At 47.4% G+C, this 12,361-nt stretch overlaps 1 protein-coding gene across 4 annotated transcripts in view; it reads left to right on the forward strand.

Annotated features, from left to right (window-relative positions):
* LARP1B (La ribonucleoprotein 1B) overlaps nucleotides 1-12,361 on the forward strand; it is a 277,107-nt gene that overhangs the window by 11,288 nt on the left and 253,458 nt on the right. For all 4 annotated transcript variants that reach the window (XR_004538886.1, XM_033939051.1, XM_033939069.1 and 1 more), the window contains exon 2: nucleotides 9,252-9,310. Coding sequence is in view for 3 of the 4 variants with exons in the window: in XM_033939051.1 (XP_033794942.1) it covers nucleotides 9,252-9,310 (59 nt within the window). In the remaining variant the exon portion in view is untranslated. The remainder of the gene's footprint in view (nucleotides 1-9,251; nucleotides 9,311-12,361) is intronic.

Consider the following 12,361-nt stretch of genomic DNA (forward strand, 5'->3'; position numbering starts at 1 on the left):
ATGTGCCTCAGGCCGCGCCCCCAGGTGGGACCTAAGGCTCCAGGGCCTATTCTGATTGGCCCACGCGCCTTAGGTCCCACCAGTAGGCGGAGCTTTAGGATGGATGGGCCAATCCGGCCTCATTCCTTCGTTGGCTGCCTGCCGGACAGGCGGGTTTGGCTCCCGTCTGTCCGGCCAACTACTAAAGGTACGGGGAAGGGGGGTGGGGGGGTCGTGGGGGTCGCCAGGGGGATCGCGGGTCGGCTGGGGGGCGGTCGGAGGTTCTTGGGGGGGAGGGGGGTTTGCGTCGAGGGCAGGAGGGCCTGGGATCCCTCCTGCCCGTAATGTAGTGCGGGGTGGGGTTAGGGGGTCGCCGTGGCCAGGAGGGTTTGGGCTCCCTTCTGGCCCAACTACCAAAGGTACGGGGAAGGGGGTGGGGGGGTCGTGGGGGTCGCCAGGGGGATCGCGGGTCGGCTGGGGGGCGGTCGGAGGTTCTTGGGGGGGAGGGGGGTTTGCGTCGAGGGCAGGAGGGCCTGGGATCCCTCCTGCCCGTAATGTAGTGCGGGGTGGGGTTAGGGGGTCGCCGTGGCCAGGAGGGTTTGGGCTCCCTCCTGGCCCGATATTGTTGGTGAGTCGGCGGTCCTTCGGGGGGGGGGGGAGGGATGTATCGGACGTCGGGGGGGGGGGGCATCAGGCTTTCAGGATGGGGACAGACCTTCAAGGGGGGACTGCACGGAAGTCAGGGGGGGTGAACGGAGAGTCGGGACAGCGCACGGAAAGTCAGGGCGGGCGAAAGGAGCGTCGGGCAGCATGCGCGGTATACCCGTGAGCGCGGTATATCAAAGTTTTTGTGCAAATCATCGTGATTTCTGCGCGCTATATCCGTGTGCGCGTTTTATACGGGTGCGTGTTATTTGCGTGAAAATACGGTATACAAAAATAGACAAATATACCCCCTCCCCTTTTACTAATCTGCGATAGCGGTTTTTAGCGTTGCTCTCGAGCTCATAGGCTCCCTGCGCTAAAAAACGTTATTGCAGTTTAGTAAAAGGGAGCCATAGTGCAAAATATAGACAGCAGATATAAATTCTCAAAATGGATACATTTTGGTCACTAAATTGAAAATAAAATCATTTTTCCTACCTTTTTGTCTGGCGATTTCATGAGTCTCTGGTTGCACTTCCTTCTGTAAAGTCAATACAGTGGTGCCTCACACAACGAACTTAATTGGTTCCAGGAGCAAGTTTGTTATGTGAAACGTTCGTTATGTGAAACGCGTTTTCCCATAGGAATACATGTAAAAAAAAATAATTCGTTCTGCAGCATAAAATATGCTAAGATGACATAAAAAAGATAAATTTTTTGTTATTATTTTTATTTAGATACATCTAAAAACATACATCTCCCTGTCCTTTTACTTCCACTATCTTCCTATCCCATCTCTATTCCCTTTTGTCCCTCTCCCCATGATCAATCATCTCACCACCTCTCTCTGCCCTCACCCTCAGGGTTCAAGATTGCTTCCACTCTTTTTCCTGTTGTTCTCTCTGCCTGTCACCCTATGATTTAGCATCCCTTCTGCCCTTGTCCAATATTTCCCCTTCTCTCCCTCCCTCTCATCCCCTGCTCCAACATGTGCTTTCAGCGGCCTTCTCCCCCCTTAAGCGTCTTTTCTTCTCCACTCCACCTTTCCTCCCTCCCTGCCTCCACCTTTGTGGCGCTTTTGCACCCGACCGACAACAGAACAGGCCCGGTCGGACAAATCTCCCTGTCCTGTAGCCGCGAATCTAAATTACCTTCTTACAGCAGCTGGATTATTGAAGCTGCTGTAAGAGGTAATTTAGATTCGCGGCTACAGGGCAGGGAGGTTTGTCGGCCGGGCCTGTTGTCGGTCGATCGGGGGACCTGACCAGCTGTGCACATTCTTCGGGGCGGACCGCCCCCTCCCCCCTCTTTCGTTCGCCATTGCCTTCTTCCTACCTGCCCTGCCGCAGCCGCACACAGCCGAACGGAAGTCTTCCTGATGTCAGCGCTGACGTCGGAGGAAGGGAGGGCTTTGCTTAAGCCCTCCCTCCGACGTCAGCGCTGACATCGGAAAGATTTCCGTTCGGCTGTGTGCTGCGACAGGGCAGGTAAGGAGAAGGAGACTACCCTCGCGGCTCGACCAACCCCGCTGCGATCCAACCCCGCAGGAACCCCGGACTTCGTTGTGTGAAACGAAGTCCGTTGTACGAAACAAGACATAAAGTTCGTTGTGCGCAGCGTTCGCTGTGCGAGGCGTTCACTGTGCGAGGCACCACTGTATTTCTTTCTTTCTGCCTTGCTTTCTCTTTACCCCTGCCCCCCTCTTTCTGCCTTTCTTTCTCTCTCCCCCTGCCCCCCCCCCAAGCCATCGTGCCAATTTCTCCACTTCCCCAATTCTTTTCCTACTCCCACCCCAAACCACCAACACAATTTCTCCCTGCTGCTTCCCCGAGCCAGGCCTGGCACATACAAGCGCCAGGCCCACAAGACTTCACCTCCGACATCAATTCTAACGTCGGGAAGGAAGTTCTGGGCAAGCCAGGCAGTGATTGGTTGGCCCAGAACTTCCTCTCTTGACGTCAGAATTGATGTCGGAGGTGAAGCCTTGTAGTCCAGCGCTTGTATGTACCAGGCCTGGCTTGGGGAAGCAGCAGGGAGAAAAAGATTGCAAAGGCAATGCCATTGACTCGCGTTGCCTTTGCAATCTACTGATCGATTGCAATCAATCATTTGGGCACTCCTAAGGTAGACAATATATTACCAGATTCTATTCTTTTACTTTTCAAGAATTTATTTTTTAGTTTTAAATCTGTTTATTAAAGTCACCACATGCACAACAGACATAGGTACAAATAAACCAGAAATTCAAAGATACAGAAGGCACAATCAAAACAAATACAGTCAAATCTCGGTTTGCAAGTAGCGCAATTTGCGAGTGTTTTGCAAGACGAACAAAACATTTTCACAAATTGTGACTTGCAAACCGAGTATTGGCTCGATTTGTGAGTTCCCCGCCTGCAAAAGCCCCCGCGAACCAGCCTCGCCCCCCCCCCATGCAAACCGGCATCCCTTGCCCGCCCATACTGAAGGCTTACCCCCCAATCTGGCACCAGTATGCAGCACCAACCCTCAGGAGGTGCCGGTGCCTGAAGATCCTGCCTTTTGCCGGACTGGGCCTTGAACATCTGCGCATGCTCATGGCCTTCTGGCTCCCGCCTTTTTCTAAAATTCTCAGAGAAAACGAGAGCCAGATGCGCAGATACTCAAGGCCCAGTCTGGTAAGAGGCAGGATCTTCGGGCAGCGGCACCTCCTATGGGTTGGTGCTGTGTGCCAGTGCCAGATTGGGAGTAAGCCTTCAATGTGGGCGAGCGGGGGATGCCGGTTCACGTAGGGGGGGGGGGGGCATTTGTGAGGGAGGGGCGATGCCGGTTCGCAGGGGGGATGTGGAAGCGCACCAGTGGCCTCGGGGGTGGGGGGGTCTTTTGGGGATGTGGTGGGGTGGAGCAGCGCCCGGGGAGGGGGGGGAGATGGAACCAATCAAGTAAGTTCCCTTACTTCCTATGGGGAAACTCGCTTTGATATACGAGTAATTTGGCTTACGAGCATGCTTCTGGAACAAATTATGCTCGTAAACCAAGGTTCTACTGTACGTTGCAATAGCGACATTTTAACCACATTTTATACCGATGCTACACCAACCCAACTCCAAGCCCTAACATGGAATGAAAGTACCGAGGTGTGTATATTCTTATGGCACCCCAGCAAATGAACAAATCCTGTTGAAATCCCTCCTGAGACCTAATCCCCAACCTCCCACCCCGCCCCCCCTCCCCCCGAAGAGATAAATACCACATATTAGGATTGAAAACCTATTGAGTACTAAGTTTAAAAATTTATTTTTAATTGTAAGAGGGATAGTCAAAAGCTTCCACACTTTTAAAAATTTTATTACCACTATTAAATATTTTAAAAGCAAATTACAGTATATCACTTTTCCAAATAATCGCCTTGTTGTGCGATACATTTATCCCAGATTCCTACTAAGTTCTTAATGCCATCAGAAAAGAATAAATATATTTTGGTTGAGCCCGTGAAAACTTTTTGAACCCAGTCTTTCATAATTTTATACATCTTTTGTTTTAATGTTAGATCTGCTATTTCACTTTGCATTAAAACTGATTGTAGTTATAGATTACAAATATAAACATCAGAAGTTTTGCAAGACTTATGTTTTAAACAATTATACTACCCCGTTTCCCCCAAAATAAGACCTACCCTGAAAATAAGCCCTAGCATGATTTTTAAAGATGCTCCTAACATAAGCCCTACCCCAAGAATAAGCCCTAGTTAAGATTGACCACTGAAGCCACCCCAACACTCCCTGATTCCATCCCTGACACAAGTTCTGCCCAATTTGCCAATTATCTCTCCCTTCCTTTCCTCCATCCCAATTCTTTCTCTTCCTCTCCCCTCTCTCCCCCATGTGCAGCATACAGTCAAACCGCGGTTTGCGAGTGTTTTGCAAGACGAGCAAAACATTCCCGCAAATCGTGCCTCGCAAACCAAGCATTGACTCGATTGTGAGCGAGCCCCCCTTGCGATTGGAGAGAGCGAGAACTAGAAGGCCTTGAGCATGTGCAGATGCTCAAGGCCCAGCCCAGGCAAGAGGGATGATCTGCGGGCACCGGCATGTCCTGTGCGTTGGTGCTGGTGCCGGATCGGGGTAAGAGATTGTGTTTAGGTGGGTTGGAGATACCGGATTGCAGGGGGGGGGGCGATGCCGGTTCTCGGGAGAGGGCGTGGAGCAGCGCCGGTGGCCTCGGGGGGGAGGGTGGGGGGGTAAGGTGAAGCAGCACCGGTGGCCTTGGGGGGGGAAGGGGGGAACGAATCAATCGAGTTTCCCTTACTTCCTATGGGGAAACTCGCTTTGATATACGAGCAATTTGGTTTACGAGCATGCTTCTGGAACAAATTATGCTCGTAAACATTGCATTACCTTAGTGATTTCTATTCCTCCAATACCTTGCGGTTCAAGGAGGATTACAAAAGAAGTTATCTAGCCATTTCCAGAGGAATTGAAGAGTAGAACGAGTTGCTTCAGAGAACTGGGATGAGTCTTGCGGGGTTAGTTTGTCTTCAAGGATTTCTTGAATAGGATAGTTTTTATTTCTTTTCTTTTTTCTTTTAAATTTTTTATTCATTTTCATATATCAACAAGTGTAACATAGAAATTTAAAAAGATCTCATAAAACATACACTTGAATTCCTTTCATGTATCACTGTAAATACAATATATTATTCTGTATTTATAAACAATAATACCTAAAATATCTGTATTATCCCAGGACAAGCAGGCATGATATTCTCATATGTGGGTGACATCATCTACGGAGCCCCGATGCGGACAGCTTTTTCAAGCAAACTTGATTGAAGATTTAAAGTTTGCTCTGCTGCTCCACGCATGCGTGCCTTCCTGCTCCACCAGAGGGCGCATCTCCCCCTCGTGGTCTCCAGTTCAAATTTTTCCGCTGAGCCTAGAAGTTGTTTTTTTCTAGGCTCTGCCCCACTGCCTTCTAGCAACGCAATTTTTTTGTTTTGCCTTCGATTAAGTCGCTGTGCGCAAAATTTTTCTTTTTCTTTCCTGTTCTGCTTCGTTTCGCGACCCGGAGGCTTCCGGGCCGCCGTGGCCGCGTGGCTATTCAAGCCGCGGCCAGTTTCTTTTTCTATGTCCCGGCCCCAGACCGGCTTTAAAAAGTGCACCCGGTGCGAGCGGCTTCTTTCCATCACAGACCCGCATCGCCGGTGCATTCTCTGCCTGGGGGCCGCCCATCCAACCGACTCCTGCCCCCAGTGCGCTACTTTTCAAAACCGGGCCCTCCGTCGAAGAAAAGCCCGCATGGCGGACCTTTTCACCGCCGACCAACCCACTACCTCGGCCTCGGCCCAGGCCTTGACCTCGGCCCCGAATGCCTCGGCATCACCTCGAGACTCGACCCCGAAGCCCTCGGGACAGCAAAAAGCTTCGGCCCCGGGTAAGTCTCCTATTCCTTCTTCAGGTTCCGTAACAGCGAAGAAGCCAACCTCGGGGACACCGGCGACGCATGGTGGAAGCCCCATGCTTTCAGCCCCGGCGAAGCCTGCCAAGCCTTCGGGCCGTGCCTCCACCACACGGGAATACTCTGACACGAGGTCGCCCCCGGTGGAGTGCACCGAGACATCGGACATGCCCTCGATGCTGTCCGTGCCCGTCTTCCAGGACCTGCTCCGGGCGATGATCTCGTCGGAGCTGTCCGCTGCACTGGCCCATCTACAACCGGCCCCGACCTCGACTTCGCGTGCGCCAAACCAGCCTGAGCCTCGCGTCGAGCCTCCTCGGGGCAAAGTGCGCCAGCTTCGCCGCATTCCATCCTCCTCGGATTCCTCGCCGAGGCGCCCGAGACGCTCTCCCTCCATGGACCGCCGTGGGGCAAAGCGTCGCGCTAAGACAACCGAAACCTCGAAACGCCGTACCTCTAAGAAGGCCCGGAGTTCTCCCACACTACGAGGCCATTCACCGACACCCCGTACAGGACCGTTGAAGGTGACTGAGTTATCACTCTCCAACCCTCACATCCTCCTAACTCCCCCTCGGACCGGGGCTCCGAGCCGAGGTCCCAGGCTTTCGCCGAGGGAGTCCGGGTCAAGGTCACCGATTCGACATCGATCGGTACCCCGTACCCCGGCATCGTCTCTGAGGGGCTCCTCGAGACGACGTAGGTCCTCGACCCCGGAACACTGCCACAGTGTTTCCCGGTCTCGGAACGCGAGTCAGAGCATGAACCTCAATACTCGAGGGAAGCCTCCCCGTCCTTCTCCGCCCGACGGAGGTCTCGTTCACCGTCCCCACACGGGGCCCCGGGAACGTCTCGCTCCTCCTTCACTCGCTTTGTCCAGGACATGGGCCACGCTCTGGACTTAGACCTCCAGTCTGACTCGAGATACTCTAAAAAGTACCTGACGGAACTAGATTTACCGTCACCGCCCAGAGAGTCCCTCCGCTTACCTCCCAATCCGGTACTCCAACAGGCTTTCTTCAGGAATCTGGAGACCCCCTATATGGTAACAGCTGTCCCCTCCAAAATGGAGTCCAAATACTTTAAATCTTCAATCAAGTTTGCTTGAAAAAGCTGTCCGCATCGGGGCTCCGTAGATGACGTCACCCACATGTGAGAATATATGCCTGTTGTCCCTGGATAACACCTGTTACGGTAAGTAACTGTGCTTTACCTAATATGTATAATAATTGTTGTTAAAATTTAAACCCCTCTTTTCCCTCCCCTCCCAATACACATAACAATTCTAATAAAATAATGACAAACATTTTATGAGATAAATTAAATAAGATGAAACCCACCCCCTCCCTTCTTAATAAGAGTTTTATTATGGGAAAATGATTTCATTTATTACAGAAATCTGCTAATGGTCCCCATATCTTCTGAAACTTGCCAAAATAACCTCTCTGTGTTGCTAATGCACGCTCCATTTTATATATATGGCATACGGAATTCCACCAAAAGTTATAGTTTAACCTATCATAATTTTTCCAGTTATATGTAATTTGTTGTACTGCTACCCCATTCAATATAAATAAAAGTTTGTTATTGTTTGAAGAAATTTGACTCTTTGCTCTCATTGCTGTGCCGAATAAGATAGTATCATAAGTGTTTTCTAAATGATTTGTAGTCTGGAGTTATCAGTAAATTGGGGAATTGGTTGTCTAGTTTTGCTGCTTGAGTGGCTAGAAGGCTCTGTTTGACGACTCTGAATGGGGGATGCGTGAACAGTTTGTGTGTTCTGCGTCTGGTTGAGGTAGTTTGGATTAGGCGGTTGTTGAGGTAGGCTGGGCTATCTCCATTTATGGCTTTAAATATTAGGCAGTAGAATTTGAATTGCACTCTTGCTTGTATTGGGAGCCAGTGTGAGTCAAGGTATGCCGCCGTGATATGGTCATGTTTCCTCAGGGAATAGATAAGTCTTAGCGCTGTGTTTTTTTGTGGTTGTTTTATCATGGTTGTGGGGCAGGGGAGATAGAGTATGTTGCAGTAGTCTAGAGACCTAGGACTAGGGACTGGACCAAGCTGGAATTGTTTTCTGTCGAAGAATTTTCGAACTTGCCTTACGTTTCTCATGACCGTGAATGATTTTTGTATTGTTTTGTTGATTTGTGGTTGCATGGTACAGCATCTGTCTATTGTCATTCCTAGAAGTTGTAGAGTGGGTTGTATGTGACTGAGTTTATTACTAGATTTGTTATAGTTGGGGTTTTATTATTTTCGAGGAGAATGAATTTTGTCTTGTCTGGGTTCAGTTTCAGTTTGATTATTCATCCATGTTGCTACTACTTTAAGTGTCCTGTGTAATATGTCTGTCATGGAGGACGTTAGTTGGTCAAAAGCAGTGGTCTCAAACTTGTGGCCCGCCAGATACCACATGTGGCCCGCCAGGTACTATTTTGAGGCCCATGGTATGTTTTATCATAATCACAAAAGTAAAATAAAACAGTATTATTATTAAGACTTAGCAAAAAGGAAAGATTTATAAACTATAAAGAGTTATACCTCATGGAAAATTGTCAAGTAATAATAATAACTTTATTTTTATATACCGCAATACCACAAACAGTTCAGAGTGGTTTACAGAGGATGAGACTATACAGACAACGGTATTACAAAAAATGTTCAAAATTACATTAGCATGTTAAGGTTAATCAAATATATTTGGAAGTAATTTTAAAAATATATCAAGGCAGAAATGGAGTCACCTAATCCCCCCCATTGTCCCAGGTACATTAGATAGAATGTGAGCCCACTGGGACAGAGAGGGGAAAATGCTTGAGTACCTGAATATAAACCACTTAGGCTATAAGTGGTATATAAATACTAAAATAAAAAAATAAATGGTAAACCTAGTATGGTAAATATGGTGTCTAGTGTATATGAAATTACATACCAGGCAGTCCTTTTGAAGTAAGATGATCTTATAGATTTTCATTATGAATATCCTGAAAACTCAGTTGATAGGGCATTCCTAAGGACAGCTTTTGGAAGCACAGAGGTACATGGAAATACTTATAAATACACTTGTATTTTAATGTGAATTTAATAGGGATGGGTTCCAGTATTTAATGATTTGGATGTGATGCATGTAAAAATGTTTGTTTTCCTTTACTACTAAATTATTTTTTTAATTTCTTTTTTCTCCTTTTTAGAACTTCACAGTTCCAAAATTATAAAAGCAGGAAAACCTAAACAGAGGAAGCCTGGCAAGGTAGGGGTTGATAATAGTGACAATATATTTTTTTTCACTGGACATATGGAATGATAGTAAATTGGTAAGTTTGTCCTTACATCTGATGACATTTGAAGGGAAGGAATGAAAAACAAACTAATAAAAGCAGAAACTACTGTGGAGCTTGAATAGATTGACAGTGTTCTGTATGGAGGAAGACTAATTTAATTTAAACATTTGGTACATTTTTACCAATCTTGAATGGGTAACAGAAGTCAAAAAGAGGAAAGAAGGAAATAAGAGTGCAGACAGGAAGTCATCCAAAAGAAAAAACTTGGCCTTGTTAAAGTGAGACACCATTAGGAAAAATCATCAGGTTGCATAAAGGAGTCTCATCCAGAGGAACAAGGGGGTTTATGAGATCTGTTCAAAAAGTTCCAGCACAGTGTGAATTGCTTGCTAAAGGGAAGTTCTTTTGAGACGCGCTAGGTGGTGTTGAGTAGCTTGAAACTTCACAAGTAACCTCCTTTTTTCCATTAGTTGACATCTGTTTGTCTCCAAGCTACAGCAGATTTTGTGAAAGTATGTTTTCGTGATTAGCCATTTTTCATCATGTGCGACCTCAATGAGCAGCATTACAGCGTGAAGTCCTGTTTTAAATTGGGTAAGACCGCTAAAGAAACTTATGAATGTTGGAAGTGGCTTATGGGGAACATGTCATGAGTTGTGGAAGATGCTTTGAATGGTATTCATTAGTGCTGCCCGATTCACGATTCAAATCGATTCACCAATTCACTTTGGGTGAATCGATTCGAATCAATTTAAAAATAAAAAAAATCGGCCTCCCGATTTAGTGACTGACCCTCCCCCTCGCCCCCTAAAGCAGGAGCAGTAGCACTGCCTCTTGCTGGCCGGCCGCTGCCACTCCCACTTTAGAGGGGGAAGGGTCAGTCGGGAAATGCTGGTGTCCAGCTTCCCCGCTGGCCTCCCGCTGGTTTCCATTTACCTAATTCCGGCAGCGGAGCAGCTTGCAGAGAGGTTCTCCGGTACTTTAGCGATCCTTGCAGGTTGCCATCGGCCTCCGGAGCTGTTTCCTCTGCCACGGACCTGCCTCTGATGTCAGAGGAGGGGGCGGGACTGCGGCAGAGGGAAGACAGCTCCGAAGGCCTATGGAAACCTGCAAGGATCGCTAAAGTACCGGCGATCCTCTCTGCAGGCTGCTCCGCTGCCGGAATTAGGTAAATGGATAGGGGGAAGCAGACCTTCTTGGGTGGTGGTACAGGCCTTCCGGGGAGACAGGCAGGCTTTCAGGGGGTAGTGCAGGCCTTCAGGGGTGGGGTGCATGCTTTGGGGAGGGGGAACCCTGGTGTAGAAGTACATGGAGAGAGGGAAGGGGGGTTCAAAGAGACGTGCATATGTCGGACTCTGGGGGGAAGAAATAATAGGTCTAAAAACAGAGGAGAGGGAGAGATATGGTTGACAATGGGATTTAGAGAGGGAAGGAACAGAAAGGGAGAGAAATTGGACACAAGGGATTATGTGGAGGGGGATAGAGATGCTTGATAGGGTAGTTGGGAAGAGAAAGGGAGAGATGGTGGACCCTGGGGTAGCGGGGAAGGAGGGAGAGATGCTGGATGAAAGGGTAGTTGAGAAAAGGTGGATCTGGGGATGGAGACGAAAAAAAGGAAAGATTCCAGACCTCCAGGGGAGGGAAGGGAAACGGAAGGGGAGGTCAGAGATAGAAGATGGATGGTTAGCATGGACAAAGAAGAAAGAAGGCGACCCTGGCAAGCAATTTATCAGAAGACAACCAGAGCCTAGGACCAACAAGATTTGAATAATGACCAGACAACAAAAGGTAGAAAAAATAATTTTATTTTCTATTTTGTGATTACAATATGTCAGATTTGAAATGTGTATCCTGCCAGAGGTGGTATTAGACCTCAAATGTGAGCTGGGATTTAACAGAGAGATGAAAAGTCTTTTTTGTTTTTTTTATTTTGTTTACACCACAGTGCCGTGTGGTTAGGAGAAGCCAAAGGGGGGTGAAAAAGCTATAAAATAAACCCTCCAGGATATTTGAAAAAAAACCCACTCAATTGGGCAGGAAAATCGAATCGAAAAATTGATTCAATAGGCTGAATCAAAATTTTTTTCCTGAATTGGGCAACACTAGTAGTGGTCGTGAATCAGTGAAAGACGATTTGCAAACTGAAAGACCATCAACGTCAACTGATGAGGGTGGTTGTGCACGCTAGTCGGACTGTTAGAGAATTGGCAGAGGAATGCAACATTTTATTGGTTCATGTCACAAAATTCTGACAGAAAAGTTGGAAATGTCTTACGTTGTGGCAAAGTTTGTCGCATGGTTGATGACTGACGACTAGAAGAACAACTGCAAATTGTGCACAAAATCGCGATAACGGTTCTTCCCCAGCCACCTTACTCTCCTGACTTGGCCCCTGCTGACTTCTTGTTTCCCAAACTTAAATCCTTGCTGAAAGGAAAGCGATTCAACACCATTGAAGACATAAAGCAAAATTTGATTCAGCAACTTTTGGTGATTCCAGAAGGTGTGTTTAAAGATTTTTTTCCAGAAGTGGAAACGACGTTGGGAAAAGTGTATACGTAGGGAAGGGGAATGCTTTGAAGGGGACCCAATGGAATAAGTTGTAAGATTGTTTAATACATTGTTATAAAATCAGTCCTGGAACTTTTTGAACACACCTTGTAGTTACAGCTCCTCCTTGATCTTTTTTTTGCCATCTTAATTTTGTCACTGTATAGCTTTTCAGAAATAAAAATAGAAAAAGCTATACAAATAATAAAGGAGAAGTAAGATGGATCTTGTGTGTGTGTGTGTGTGGGGGGGTTGTTTTGTTTTGGACAGTAAATAACCTGAAAGGAGAGCAAAGCAGCAGCACTTTGATAATGTGTTTCTCAATGATAGAGGTGTACAGGACCCAACAAGATAAGAGGAGGGAGGTCTCCGCAAACTCAAACAGTCAATCGAATGATGCAGGTGACATAAGCTGAAATACAGCCATGTTGAATCTTTTTGTATTCTTTTTTTTTTTTAATTCTTTATTC

This window comes from Geotrypetes seraphini, chromosome 1 (assembly GCF_902459505.1).
Source record: "Geotrypetes seraphini chromosome 1, aGeoSer1.1, whole genome shotgun sequence".
NCBI classification, from domain to species: domain Eukaryota; kingdom Metazoa; phylum Chordata; class Amphibia; order Gymnophiona; family Dermophiidae; genus Geotrypetes; species Geotrypetes seraphini.